Here is a 15,897-nt window from a genome sequence, read left to right as displayed (position 1 = left end):
TCCTGTCACAGATAAAGGGCTCCTTGGCCTCTGGTGTTTAGGATTGCCACTTCCTTCCAGTCCACTGTCTATGCCACCCCTTGTCTTGTGATGAGCTTCAGAGCTGATGACACACTTTCATATCCAACACCTCACTTGTCCTCATAACAATGCATTAGAGAAACAAGACAATTATTGTCATCACCACTGTTTTACAAAAATGCCAACTGAAACTTAATGACTTGCCCAAAGTTGCAACACACTACACTTATCTTGAAACTTGTCGTTTGGTACACTTATCATCATCCCACTTTGTGTAATCATGGATCTGTCTCCTTAGCTGGACCACAAGTTCTGGAAACCTGGACCCATATCTGTTTCCTCCACAACACTGATGCATTGGCTGTCTTCGGGCAACGTTGAGTGCCTGCCTGCCCACTGCCTGGCCACTGTCCCTTCTGCCATTGCCTTCCCTATTCATTCTCTGAAGGATATCCCATTGTGGGTTGGGATCTTGGGGATGAAAAGAATAAAACTAACGTGATGTAGCAAGAGATTTACCGATGTGCAGCGACCAACTGTGATTGAAAGAGAGTCTTCAGCTTCCCTGAAAAAAAAAAATAAAGAAAGATAAAACATTTCCTCATTCTGGGTGCTGTGTGTGTGTGTGTGTGTGTGTGCATGTGTGTGTGTACACGCGCTCACACCAAGGTCAAAAAGATTGGCAGAATTATAAACCAGCCTCTTTTGCCTCAGCATCTTTGGCTCAGCAACCCTGAGAAAGATGTTGAGAAAAGCAATGTTCTGCAAACGAACTGAAGCTGTCCCAGAATACCCCTCCCACCTTGAGGGAATCTTCAAATTTCCACCTCTGCCATCTAGTCTATACCTACAGCCACTTAATTAAGTCACTTAGGTTTAATTTAGTCTATATGATGGGGAACTCATATAGTTGGTATGACCATTAGCTAGGTTTATGTCAAAAAAAAAACTTTTAAGAGAAAACATAGCAATAACACACATAACTCAGGTTGTTTTTTCAAACAACTTAGGCTAAACATTTCACTAAGATTGAATGCATGAATGAATGTGTATTTCACATAAATCAGATAAAAGCCAATCAGTTTGTGGTGCTTGGGCACACAAGGTCAGTGTAATGAGCCGAATCACATATCAAGATACTATACATTTCTGTCTTGTTATTATGTCTTAGATTCCAAAAATGATAAAAGTCAACCAGACAATGGCCTAACTTCCATCTTGTGTTAGAGGAGAGAACTGGAAATCAATCCATATTTTCCTTTTTCTTTGCCATTGCTACATAGAGAAGCCATTTGCAAAATAATTTCATTTGACTTCTTGCAATATGAGCATTTAGGCCAATTGCTGCTGGTGTGTTCCTTCCTCAAATGGGTAAAATCAACCTGCAGCTGTGTCTGGGGATTGCCTCATTTCCATTTTCTATAAGAGCAGGCCTTTCCTGAGATAATCTACAATGAACCAAGGTCCAAGTGCTCTCAAAAGGACATTCAGGCCTCACAGATATTTGGAGGGATTAGAGAGGTTTTGTTGTGCCAGTGTTTTGCTTGGATTTTTCCCTTTATAAGTGGCAATGGCACTGGGAACTAAGCTAAAAAATAAAGCAGTCCTGGGATCCCCACATGCAGTGTATGGCAGAGAGCACAGATGGCTCAAGTAACCTCCCTGCTGAGAGGTCTTCGAGGGCTCACCCTTCCAGGAAACGAGAAACACCTGAACTTGCTGTGTCAGCGTTGGAGACCCTCCACCATGTGGGCCTTGCTTCCCAAAAGCTTCCTTTAGGCATCTGGTGTCTTAGGCAAACTGACCTGTTCAGCATCCCCGCCCCCACTCCTCACCCAGCGGTTTCTGCTTATCACTCCTTTGCCTGGATTGACCTCCACCTCCATCCACCTTTCGAGGCCAAATTCTACCCAGCATTAAAGGTACAGCTGAATTACTTCTGGACTCCTCTGTTTTCTCAGACCGCCACTTCCCCCCCAGTTGGAGGAATCTGTAGCTTTTACAACCCCTTTCCTGTGCTCCTCTTGACCCACTGTCTGCCCTCAACCTCACAGGGGTGAGCGTGAGGCACTTCCGCACTACCAGCCTGCAGGTGTCTGGGGAGCAGACCCTTTGCCCCACCAGGCTCTTTGCCCAGAGAAAGTGCTCAGTAAACAGACTGCGTTCAATGTTACCTAATCACCCAAATGCCAGTCTACCACTTTAGTTTGACAATAATTTGGCTTGTTAGTCACAGTCTGATCTAGCCTGGCAGAAATATTAGTATCACTGAAAATCTAAACTTAATTTGCTGGCATTGATCATCTTTGAGAAAATCACCCAATAACTGGGAAAGCACACTTCATGATTTCCATAACCATATGTCATATTCTGGAATGAAATCATCAAATCCTTTCCTGAGGCTGCCCCACCCACTCAATTTATTCTCTGGTCATCCTGAAGCAATATTGGCCTTGGTTGAAAGGCTTCTATTTTCTACAACTTTGATGGATTCTCTATAAATCTTAAGCTGTGTATGCCTGTCTCTCCACAGTGAGACTGTGTGCTTCCTGTATTTTCATTTTCTCTTACTCTGATTTTCTGACTATTACCTATTATTCAGTGTGTGCTGTACATGATATTCCTTGGGAAATGAAAACCACCCCACTCACAAAAGAGGCATTACCTAACTATCTTCAAGTTGGCTTTCATGGAACTCTATTTCTCATTTCTAGTATTTATATTAAAGTCATCAAAACAGTGTCGAAAAATTTGAAAGACAAAGCCCGTAGGTGCCTATGAAATGTCCGTGAGCCCTCTCCTCTTCTGTCACTTACGTTCCTCTGTCTTAAAACCGGGGTCAGCAATTGGTGCTAACTATCTTCGCTCGTTCAACTGAGCAGTCACCGTGCACCTGCTCTGAGAGAGATCACGGTCCAGGCAGGAAGTGATGCAGGTCACAACGCCACCAGGGAGAAGGCGGCAGCTGCCAGGTCAGTGAGACTACATATATGCCAACCAGGCTGTGTGTCCAAGGGCATGTAAGAATATTTATCAAAAGGATTAAAGAAGAACTGACAGGTTTAGCGTCAATTTGGTTCGATTTTTGGCATATGTCACAGCAACCCTAGAAATCCTTACTGGGTAGCGTCCACGTGTTATTCATAACTACCTTCCCTGCAGTGGCTGGCACAGTGTCTAGCATAGCAGGGGGGTCATAAATACAGCACCCTGTGTCCCTCTGTCACTTCTCTAGGCAGATGAAGGGGAGCACGGTGTAACCGAATTCTAAAATGAGGCAGCTACTGCCACTTTAAAGGAGCCTGGTCCCTATTAAAACCACGAGGAGATCAATTATGTCATTCCTGTCCTGTCACCCATCTTTGCTCTGTGATCATCTGTGTAACTCTGGGGATAATGGAGGCAATTTAGTACCTCAGTATATCGGCTGCTCGTTCACAGGAAAGACTTTCGGCAGGCTCGTTGTTCATTTGGAGGATCTGATCACCAGGGAAAAGCTTGCCGTGAGCAGAACCTCCTGTTGGACAGAGAAGAAGTAATTGGTGTTCATGCCAGGAGGGCCCAGACCCCAGGTGTCACAGCAGCACAACTGAATGGCAGGCTGATCCAGTCCCCAGGGCACCAGCTCATTCCCCGAGCCTCCAAACCCCTCAGCCAGCTTTGGGCTCGCATGAGTCTGTTTCCCTATTTACAAAATGTAGATAATATACCTAACACCCATCACCTTCAAGGGATATTAGGAGACTGTCCTGGGAAAAAAACTAGCAGAAACCCCCTGAATCAACAGGGCTGGCAAGTGAATCTATTACATTCACCTCTAAAAAACTCTGTGATGTGTGTGTGTGTGTGTGTGTGTGTGCACTCGTGCACATATGCGTGTATACGTAAACCAAAATTAGATTTTAACTAGACCCAGATCTCACATCAATACATAGCTGATGTATGAAAACAAACACTAGACATTTTCAGCCTGTTCTTCTTCACCCTGATACAGCCTATATTTTACAAAGACTCAGGTGAAAACAAATCAATAATTTCTATTACTCTCTGGCCAGAAACTCTCCCCAGCTTGGAGCATGCAGGGTTTCAGAGAGAAGAGCCAGCGGATCCAAATACTGTCACTGCCCTGAGACTGGCCAGGGAGCCACGGGTGGGCAAAACCCTGGCTGAGGCCAGCAGGAGCCTGGGGTTCAGATCAGCAAGTGCACTTGCGGCTTCCTCCCTCCCCACACCAAAGGAAGGTACAAGGCTCTAGACAGAATTAGGTCAGAATTAGATGTGCCCTTTCTAACTTCCTGGGGTAGCATTTTCGAAATTATATTCTAGGACAGAGAGATGGGACGAGATCCAGGACTACTTCTCCGCCCCCCACCCCCACCCCCAGAAGTCAAACTCCTTTCTTGTTTCCCAGTCAGCCCCTACCTGCTGTGACAGCCACGACTGTGAGGGGTAGGCTCTCGGAAATGTGGAATCCATAGTCCTGGAGGAGGGCGTCTTTGTCTATTTTTACTGTGTGTTTCATAGGGGTGAGGGTCTGGATTGAGATCCCAGGAGGCCCATCGGCTACAGCAACTTTAGCCCTGGAAGAGAAAGAGTTTTACAATTTAAAAAAAAAAAAAAAAAAAGAGGGGGTGGATTCTAGGTGGTGGTCACAAACTGGGACAGCCCTAGGCATCCTGGAAGAGGAAGATGCAAAGCTGAGCACACCCCAACTCTCCTCGTGACAGAGATCAGGCACAAACACCAGGGGATAAAAACACCCAGTGGAACAGCAGCAGCCTCTAAAAGAGAAGTCATGACATGCTATGGGCACTCAGAGAAGGGGAGAGCAGTTTTAACTTTGCGGAGGAGGGGATCAGGAAAGCATTCGCTACCCACAAGAGGGGGCATTGGAGCTGCACCTTGAGAGATGCTGAGGGTCTATGTACGCAACCCAGATCCCAGCACACAGAAGATGTTCAATGGCCGCTGCTGCGTGGGTGGATGCCTGGATGCATGGACAGGCATTCCAGGAAGGAGGCAGTACTTCAGCAGAGGTACAGAAGAGGAAAAACAGCGACCGTGAACAAGATCGAGGAGCCGTTCAGTCTGGATGTCTGATGCTGACTAACTGCATGGATGGATTGTTTCTTTGGTGATTTTGTTTCCTTTGTCGCTTTAAGATGAATTTCACTTCCCTTTCAAATTTGTAAACTGTGAGGATTCCAGTAGGAAATGCCAGCTGGTCTCCAGACTCCCTCTACAGTAATCTTTAAAAACATGTATGTTTTCTATACGTCTAAAAGCAGGTGAGTTGAAAGCTGTGCTTTGTCTCTCTCAAAACCACAAACCAAGTCACAAGCTATTTCTCCTATGTCTGGGGCAAATGATTTTTTCCCCTTTGAGAGTCAGTGGTCCGTTCTGAGGAAGGTCAAATGGTGACGGGATGAGGTGCTTATTATTATTAATAAACAACAGAAATGTGGAGGAGTAACAGTCCCCCCAGGGCTCTGCAGCTAAGCCCTATCATTTATTCTCCTCCATTTACCAAACACTGTCAGAAACTTTGTCTAATACAACAGGACGTCGCTTATCTGAAAATCACCTGTCATTTATAATGATCTCAAACTTCAACAAGGATCAGGAAATATAACAAAATGGCTTCAGGGTACCAAAATCCATGTGACAACCCCAAGTACAAAGCCTCATGCACATTATCCACCAAGGAGCTCCTCAGACCCCAGCTTTGAGCTGATTCAGGCTGTCTGAACAGATGATGACCTGACCCCCCACAGCTTAGAAGCAAAAAGGGGATTTCTTCTAGGCAAGCACATGGGTAACACTGAGAAGTGCCAGCAGACAGACCTAATGACAGGGAAGAAACAGAAAACTGGAAATGTATAGTGAATAAATGTATAGTGAATAAAGCCCATAGTTATTCCCGATTAAAAAAAAAAAAAAACCTTTAAAGCTATGAAAGGGCCTTTCCAAATAATAATATACTATACTGAGAGCCAAAAATCAACATTTACGTGCTTTTAAAAAAGCAACAGGAAGGATACCCTAGACACTACTCCCATTAAATGCTGCGGGGGGAAAAATGCGTGTGATCATTATCAGAGAAGGAAAAACAGTTAGAAGCGTAATAAGCACAGGAAATGGAAGGCACCACTTGTTTTTAAACAGATGATGATACCTACAAAATGATCAACAAAGAGAACTGCTGGTGCTAAAAAAGTAAGGTGAGTGGAGTTGCAGGATAAAAAACACAGCCTCAAAAAGCACTCAATAACTCATTAAAACAGATTAGCTGGATGTATATTAGGTGTTAGGCATTCTTTTTTTTAAAAAGATTTTATTTCTAAGTAATTTCTATGACCCAACGTGGGGCTCAAGCCCACAACCCCAAGATCAAGAGTTGCACGCTCCACCAGTTGAGCCAGCCAGGTGCCCCTAGGTGCTAGGTATTCTTAATTAGCTGACGTATTGAAGGAAGACACAAGGATTGGGTTAAAGTTATGCTGGATTCCTGGTTGGGAAGACTAAATATTAAAAAATAAAAATACTGGGGCTCCTGTAAGGCTCTATCAGTTAAGCGTCTGACTTCAGCTCAGGTCATGATCTCATAGTTTGTGGGTTTGAGCTCCGTGTAGGGCAGGCTCTGTGCTGACAGCTCAGAGCCTGGAGCCTGCTTCGGGTTCTGTGTCTCCCTCTCTCTCTGCCCCTCCCCCACTCATGCTCTGTCTCTCTCTCAAAAATAAACATTAAAAAAATTTTAACAAAAAATAAAAATATTAAGTTCTAAACAAAAATATAGATTTAATATATCAGTCAAAAATTCTTCCAGAATTAAAAAAAAAACTTGATAAATTGGTGATGGTACAAGTAGCAGTAACAGCAATGGTGATAATCATTAATAATATTTATTAAGCAAGTACCCGGGAGTGACCCAACATTTTAATAGCTCACTCACCTAACCTTCCCAACAAACCTGTGTGGTGGGTGTAATTATCATCCCTATTTTATGGATAAGGAGACTGAATCTTCCTTTGAGAGACTTTTACTTAAAATCACACAACTGGGAAGGGGGTTCCAAATCGGGGCCCCCTTCTTCAAAGGCTCTGTAGTATAGCTCCCAGTACAGTGCTGGCCAAGTGGGATATAATGCAAGTCACATATGTAAAACGTAAGGTTTCTAACAGCCTCATGAGAAATGGTGGAAAAAAACAGGTAAAACGAAGTTTGACATATTTTTTATTTAACCCAATATATCCGAAATACTATCACTTCCAACATGTAACCAACAACAATAAAATCGATGAGATATTTTACATTCTTTTTCAGATTAAGTCTTCGAAATCCAGTGTGTATTTCATATTTAGAGAGCATATCAGTCCAAACATACTTAAAATTTTCCAATAACTGAATTGCCAGTCTTTATATTTAAATCAAATGCAATATTCAGGCCCTCAGTCACACATAAATACAAATAAATTTTATTTTTTTATTTTATTTTTTATTATTTTTTTTTAACGTTTATTTATTTTTGAGACAGAGAGAGACAGAGCATGAACGGGGGAGGGGCAGAGAGAAAGGGAGACACAGAATCGGAAACAGGCTCCAGGCTCTGAGCCATCTGCCCAGAGCCTGACGCGGGGCTCGAACTCACGGACCGTGAGATCGTGACCTGAGCCGAAGTCGGACGCTTAACCGACTGAGCCACCCAGGCGTCCCACAAATAAATTTTAAAAATTGGATAACAAAATAGGAAAACACAAGGAAAACTTTAAGCCATAAAAGCTTGTAATTTCTCCCTCATATAAACAAAAATTGACTCACACTGGATCATAAGACCTAAGTATAAGAGCTAAAACTGTGTCACTCTTAGGAGAAAATATAGGAGTAAATCTTTGTGACCTGGATAGGATACCAAAAGCATAAGGGACAATGAATATGCAGATAAACTGAACTTCATCAAAATTAAAAACTTTTGTGTTTCAAAGGGCCCAATTAAGAAAGTGAAAAAACCCACACTGTGGGAGAAAAGATTTGCAAATCATATATTTGATAAGAACCTTGCAGCTAGAATAAAGAATTCTTATAAACGCAAACAAAAAAGAAAAATAATGAAAAGTGGATGAACAATTTACATGGACATTCTCCAAAGATATACCAACAATGGGTAAGTATGTGAAAAGATGTTTAACATCATTAGCCATTATGGAAATGCAAATCAAAACCTCAAGGAGATACCACTTTTTATACCCACTAGGATGGCCATAACCAAAAAGACAGGTCAAGTGTTGACAAAGATGTGGAGAAAATGGAGCCTTGATATCATCTGGAAGTTCCTCAAAAGACTAAACATTGAACATCATAAGACCCACCAAGGCCACTCCTACATATAACCCCAAGAGAAATGAAAACATATGTCTGTACGAACTCGCATACAAATACTCATAGCAACAATATTCCTAATAGCCCCAAAGTGGAAACAGTCCAAATGTACATCACCTGATGAAATAACAAAGAAAATATTCCACAGCACAATATTATTTAGCAACAAAATATGAATACATGCTGAAATATGGATGTACTTTGAACACATTATGCTAAGTCAAAGGAGCCAGCCACAAAAATAAACACATACCACGTGACTCCACTCACATGATATATTCAGAATAGGCAAATCTTTAGAGACAAAGTAGTAGTTGTCTAGGGCTGAAAGCAGGAGAATTCTGGAAGGAAATGGGAAGCAACTACTAATATGTATGGAGTTTCTTTTTCGGGTGATAAAAATCTTCCCAAATGGATTGCGGTGACGGTTGTACATTTCTGTGGATGTATTAAAAACCAATGAGTTGTATGCTTTAAGTGGGTGGATTGTAGAGTACACAAATTATATCTCAATAAAGCTGTTGAAAATAAGGCGAATCAGCTTAAAAAAAAAATAAAATTCTGGGCGGGGGTGGGGGAAGGCTGCAATACAAACATATGAAGAATGGGCATAAACACATGCAGTAAATACCCAGACTTCACATGCTAAAACTAAGTACATCGACAACTTGTACATGAAGAAATAAAATTGGTAAATAACATAGAGAATGTAATTTATTAATTAAAGAAGTACAGTCAAAAGGGCTACAGAGTACTATTACATGTCAAGTAAAGAACCAAATGTAAATAAAAATAATAAACCCCCGGGATTTAAGGCTGACCATATAAATTGGATATTCAATTTCTCTAGAAAGTAATCAGGGACACTGTAATATGAATTTAAAATCTGATCATTTTCTTTGACCTTCTGTTACCATTCTGACTGCCATTCCTCAAAGTAATCACCCCAAACAAAAAATAAAATATTATTTGTACTAGACTATGAGTTCCTAAAAGACAAGGGTATTTATCTCTGTGTTCCCCAGGCCTGGTAAAGTCCCAGAATAGAGTATGAGCTCAAAACACCCAGCCTCTTAAATATTCAAAAATATTTATCACAGCTTCATTTAGAAGAGTGGAAAAACTCAAACTAAATCAACAGAAGATAGATAAACTGAGCACAGTGAAGAATTACTCCAAGACAAGCCTAAGTATCACAAGCCTAAGAACTTTAGACACACATGGAAACACAGCTTAGAAAATACCCTTTCAGAGCATCCTCTAAACTGTAGTTCAGACCCCCTTCCTAAGGGAGAACTCAGATTATTCTAGACATAAATTCTCTCATCTCAAAACTCTGGCCCTCTCTTATGGCACCTCAAGTTGCATTGATAGCTATCTGATTCCTTATATTATTACCCCAAATAGTCTGTAAATTCTCTGAACGTAGGAACCACTTTTTACCCACCTCTGTATTTCTCACAGTGCTGAGTGCAGATCATTTTTCTGCAGCAAAATTTACTTATTGGGTAAATACATGAGCAAAATATCGTACACAGAAAGCAGGATACAAAACAGTAACTCAAATGACTGGCAAAAGGTGAAAATGTACGTATAACCATTAATAAACAGCAGACCACTTGAATGTAAGTAACAGAGTTCAATATTTGTCATTTTCCTTTGTTTGCTTAATTGGATATACAGCTCTGCCCTATGATTAATTAGGACTCATCTTCTCCATGTCCCAGAGCTCAATAAATGGTATCATGAGGACTCCTGGGAAGCATCCTTGACTTTACCCTGCTCTCATTCCTATTATCTGATCGGTCACAACACCTAAAGATCTCAAAAGACATCCATTTCTAACTCCACAACCAGCATTCCATTTTAGGCCCCCATTACCTCTCCTGCAGACAGATTTCTCCAAGAGTCTCCAAACTGGTCTCTCTACTTTTCACTTTTGTCTCTCCTGAATGACTCTCCATCCAGTACCCAGACTGATTTTATAAATACAACCCTGCTCGGATGTCTCCCCTGACTGAATGGATCAATCCGAAATCCTTGAAGTGGTTTAATACAGCTCCTGCCCACCCCTCTAGTGTCTACAACCAAGACTTTCATTCTCTTGATATTTTTGTTCTAGCCAAACTACTCTCCTTGGAGTTCTTCAAATTAACTGGCTTTTACACAAGTTCTTCCCTTTACCTAGAATCCTCCCTCACTCACCCCCGATAACCCCTGAGAGCATACGCTCTCCAGAAATTTACCAAAGAAGTTCAACCCCTACTCTATCTTCTGATTTTGGCATAAATATCTCCTTCTGTTGAACACACCCACAGAACATGTACTCCTTTTTTTTTTTTTGAAATATACATATTTGCAATGACGTGAAGGCTCTTGTCCTCTCTAGACTATGATTTTTGTGGCAAAAAACATGTCTTTTTCGACCCATGTATGAAACTCAATGCTAGGCATATAGTAAGGCTAATTGACATATGGAGAATAAAAGATAAAATAAACCTTACCACATGGTTAAAATAGAATCCAACTTATGCTTTTCAAATACGTAGTCTTCAGTTATCTGATTTTTCCATTTGGAAGGGTACGTTCTTCTACAATGGTAGACAAACAAGGCCCCACTGTGTTGACTTATCCCTGCACAGTGTCAGTGGCTTTGGCCCAAAGTCTGGATTTGACATTTTCCCCCACAGGCCACATTTCAGCTTTTGTTTGGAAAGGGATTGCTTGAGAACATGACCAAACCATGGCCTCATCTCACAAAGAATGTTTAATATTTGACAGGGAGACGAAGGAAATGATCTCTGCAGCAAAATTTCCTCCTCTGAAGCATCTTATAAATATCAAACTGAGCACTGATAATTCAAAAACGTATGTCTGGTTCCTCTGTAATGGCTTCGAACCATAAATCTGAGATCATTTCTACGATTTTACACTGGAACAGCATAAGACCTGTGGCTCCACAATGGAATTCCTGCCAGATAGCTGGATTTGGCCTACGGTAGGACTAGGAAAAAAAAAAACATGTTACATTTATCATGAAAGTAGTCTAGAGTAGACAAATTCTACATTTTATGGGTCATTAGTTCATACTGAATTGATCAATGCTGAAAAGGAAAAAATACCACATGGAAATAGATTATGCTTCTGATATTCTCTGGCTTTTTATCTGCTCTCTGTTACATCAGAAAATATATTTTACTTCTATGCTGTAACAACAAAGAATTCACCTTTGAGTCCAGCAGGATGTGGAGAAACTATTTTGAATCTATGTTTAAACACTGCATTATGTGTTCAGCTTGAATGATTTTAAAAGCTAAAGTCTGTTATAAGGTGGATTTTTAATCTAAAGTGTATTCAAAGAAAGCTGAAATAGAGGGAGCAGTCTGTACCAGAGAGAAATGTAGCGTGTAGTGTAATCATAGGACTATACTTACAGCAGTTTCTAGGGACCATGCAATGTAGACACTGGGAGTATAGTGCTATAGGGTGAAGGCCTACAGTTGAGAGAAGTAGTTATTCCATTATTACGTTAAAAAGGAGATTCAGAAGATAATGACAACTCTGAAGATGCAGTGCAGGAACCTTCCAGCCTGTTCTCAGACCTCCCCACTTTTGCCGAGGGTCAAGAAGCTATAAAAAACTGGTTGTCAAAAAAAAAAAACCCCAAAAACTGGTTGTCTGGAATGGTCTTTCTACATCACTAGGAATATGAGAAAGGCCAAGTACGGCCATCCCTATAATTAGGAAATAGTTGTATGGTTGCAATGAACAGGGAAATTTGGAAAACATGTAAAACCAACAGGAAGGGCTTCTGACACAAAGATGTCACAATACGTGTATACGTGCACACAAGTATGTGAGTACATGTGTGCCTGTGTGTGCGTGTGTGTATGTGTGCATGTGTCTACAAGATGTATGTGTGTGTTCATTAGCATTAAGATTCAAGTTGAGTTGAGGGGCACCTGGGTGGCTCAGTTGGTTAAGCGTCTGACTTCCTCTCAGGTCATGATGTCATGGTTTGTGGGTCTGAACCCCGCGTCCGCCTCTCCACTGTCAGCGCTGTCAGCACAGAGCCTGCTTTAGATCTTCTGTCCCTGTCTCTGCCCCTCTCCCGCTCTCTTTCGCCCTCAAAAATAAATAAACATTAAAAAAAAAGATTCAAGGTAAGTTGAAAGGAATCTTTTTAAGCCCTGAGGATAAAACCCAGCACCAAGAAGGCTCCAAGTTACATTAAGCTCTTCATGTTTCTTTAAATCTTGCTCAGGGGCGCCTGGGTGGTTGAGCATCTGACTTTGGCTCAGTTCATGATCTCACAGTTCATGAGTTCAAGCCCCATCTCAGGCTCTGTGTAGACAGCTCAGAGCCTGGAGCCTGCTTCGGATTCTGTGTCTCCCTCTCCCTCTCTGCCCCTCCCCCGCTCACGTTCTCCCTCTCTCTATAAAAAATAAATAAACATTAAAAAAAATGTTTTTAAACTACAATGAGATACCACTTCACCCATTCTAGGATGGCCACAATAGAAAAGGAAAAGATATTAACAAGTGTTGGCGAGGACGTGGAGACACTGGCACCCTCATACACTGCTGGTGGAAATGTAAAATGGTATAGCCACTTTGGAAACAGTCTGCCAGTTCCTCCAAAGGTTAAATACTAAGTTACCACGTGACTCATCTATACCACTCCCAAGTATATACCCAAGAGAAATGAAAACATATGTTCAAACTAAAACTTTTACACACACGTTCATAGCAGCATTATTCATACTAGCCCCAAAGTGGAAACAGCCCAAGTGTATATTAACTGATGAATGGACAAAGAAAATATTCCATACTGGAATATTACTTGGCAATAAAAATGAAATACTGATACATGCCATAACATGGATGAAACTTGTCCACATAATGCTAAGTTAAAGAAGCCAGGGGCGCCTGGGTGGCGCAGTCGGTTAAGCGTCCGACTTCGGCCAGGTCACGATCTCGCGGTCCGTGAGTTTGAGCCCCGCGTCGGGCTCTGGGCTGATGGCTCGGAGCCTGGAGCCTGTTTCTGATTCTGTCTCCCTCTCTCTCTGCCCCTCCCCTGTTCATGCTCTGTCTCTCTCTGTCCCAAAAATAAATAAAAAACGTTGAAAAAAAAAAAAAAAAAAGAAGCCAGGCACAAAAGACCACGTATTATATAATTCCATTTACGTGACATATCCTGGATAAGCAGATCCATGGAGACAGCAAGTATAGGAGTGGTGGCCTGGGTCTGGGGGAAGGGCAAATGGGGAGTGACTGCTCACAGGTATGAGGTTTCTTCCTGTGGTATTCAAAACGTTCTAAAATTGGATTGTGGTGATTGCACCACAGAATGCACAATTCTGTACATATACTAAATGTATACTAAAAATCACTGGGCTATATACATCTAGTGGGTAAGTTTTGTGATATGTAAAAGGTATCTCAGAAAAGACATTGGATAAAAAAAACTTCCTACAGGTCAGTGTCGCCTTTTATTTACATTCTGTGAGAAAAGCAGGATATTAGAGAGTACCAAAGGTCAAATATTTAGGCAACATCAAATTAAAGTTACACAGGTCTCTTCTCTGCAGGAATCTCAGAGCCTTTAATGTGCAAAAATGTACTGTGCAAAGTGCAAGAAGTGGGTGGGAGTAGAGTATGGGCTGTGTCACTTCCAAACCTTCAGTGGAGCGGCATAACATAGGACTAGGGTTTGCAGAACTCACTTTAAGAAGCGATGTACCTGGCAGTTTCCCCATTCATCACAAGTACTACTTGACCACTTGCAATCACTCTCTTGGAACTCAATCACTGCTGGGTTGAACAGGCGAGGCCACTACTTTCCCTGTGCTCATAGGGCCTACTGTCCAGAAGGAAAAAAAGAGATGTGCTCAAATAAGTTGAACATATCAGGAGGAGCACCCTGCCGATGCTACCAATCAAATACTATGGGGTCCCGTGGGAGCGGTTAAATCTAAGGAACATTTCATGGAAGACCCAATGGTTCAGCCAGACCTTGAACTGTGGGTGGGTTCTGTATGCATGAAGTTGGGAGGAAGGGATCTGGCACGGGAGCCCCGGACTAAGGGGTGAAAGGAGAAGACGGGTTGCTTATAGTAGGGGAACAATGAATAATAGTTCATTTTAGCTGGAATATGATGTGAATGAAACGGAGTAGTAAGACAAATAGCTGTAAAGTACTAGGAGTCAATCACGGAGAGCCTTGAATGCCTAACCAAAAATGTTAAAACATATCCTGTAAGAAATAGGGACCCATCAAAGATTTCTGAACACGGGGTGGGGATGATCGTAAACAAGTCTGTCTCTGGGCCTCAGGTGTTTCACCTGTGACACGGGGCTAATTCTACCAGCCTTATCTCACCGCAGTGTGTGAGGATCGGAGCCCTTGGCCACAGGGCAGTGTGGTTCTGAGCAAGGGTTATTGCTCAGCAGCACAACAGCTGTTTCCAGTTCCTTTGGAAGAATGTGTGCCTCAGAAACACCTGACACATGATATTTCATCTCTGTGGCAGGGCCAGATGGGAAATCTGAGATGGAAAATGAACGCTTCGAAACAGAACATATTTTAAGTTCTCTTGTAGCAGTCAAATCAGATCTGTATTTGATTTCATTTTATTTTGTTTAGAATGAAATAGGGACTGCAAGGAAGGAACAGCTGCTGGAAACAAAGACGGGGAAAGAGTATAAACAGCAGATCTCCTGACCCTCGCATCGAGGACTAAGACAAGGGGTGTGTGTGAGACAGAGAGAGACAGAAATGTGTGAGTGTCTGTTCAAGAGTATGTGGGTGAGTATATTCCAGAGAGTATGTGCACATGAGTGTGAGTACGTACGAAGTGTGTTTGTGTGTGTAAGTCCATTTGTGTGCGAGTGTTTGTAAATGTGTGTATGAGTTTGGTGTGAGTGTACATTGTGGGTGCATGGTGAGAGACACCAAGGGAAGAGGTGGAAGGGGACAGACGGAAAGGCACTCCGGCAAAACTGGCGATCTGTTTATGCTTCCCCCCACCATATGGGGTAAGAACAAAGCAAACTGGAGACTGATCCCCGGGTGCTGCCAAGACTGGCGAAAGCTCTGCCCGCGGGGATGCCAGATCCTCACAGACAGAAATCTCTGCTGGCCCAGGAGCCTTACCGGGCCGAGCTGTCCCGGGAACGCCGTAGCCATCTTGCCACCATTTGTTCTATTCTGTGTGCTTTCCGTGTCTGCAATAAGCTGGTCTCCAGCTCTTCCATTTACCTACAAGGAAGAAGAGTTTTCTTAAGAAGCTAACCAAAATATTTGGAAGAGCATCTGACAAATCACTATGACATTTCCTGTATTTGCCCATTTAAGGACATGCTGATCAAATAACTAGGGCTCTCTTTTCTTTGAAATTAGCACAAACAGGTCCTCAGTGTCTGTAGAGTGGACAACTTTATAGCAGCCCTCTGCCTAAGGAGTACACAGTCGTGGGAAACAGATTAGCTGTTTACATCT

The 15,897-nt window shown here is 42.1% G+C and overlaps 1 protein-coding gene across 2 annotated transcripts in view; it reads right to left on the bottom strand.

The window, feature by feature from the left end:
• The window catches only part of FRMPD1 (FERM and PDZ domain containing 1), a 49,211-nt gene extending 33,554 nt beyond the window's left edge, over nucleotides 1–15,657 (bottom strand). For both annotated transcript variants that reach the window (XM_049626700.1, XM_049626698.1), the window contains exons 1-4: nucleotides 15,553–15,657; nucleotides 4,444–4,601; nucleotides 3,436–3,538; nucleotides 541–586 (exon numbers count right to left, since the gene is read on the bottom strand). In XM_049626700.1, coding sequence (XP_049482657.1) covers nucleotides 541–586; nucleotides 3,436–3,538; nucleotides 4,444–4,601; nucleotides 15,553–15,653 — 408 coding nt within the window. In that variant the 5' untranslated portion in view covers nucleotides 15,654–15,657. The remainder of the gene's footprint in view (nucleotides 1–540; nucleotides 587–3,435; nucleotides 3,539–4,443; nucleotides 4,602–15,552) is intronic.
• Nucleotides 15,658–15,897: the final 240 nt, after the last annotated feature.

The sequence above is a fragment of the Panthera uncia genome, chromosome D4 (genome assembly GCF_023721935.1).
Source record: "Panthera uncia isolate 11264 chromosome D4, Puncia_PCG_1.0, whole genome shotgun sequence".
In the NCBI taxonomy this organism is placed as follows: domain Eukaryota; kingdom Metazoa; phylum Chordata; class Mammalia; order Carnivora; family Felidae; genus Panthera; species Panthera uncia.
This window is presented reverse-complemented; position numbering and strand designations above follow the sequence as displayed.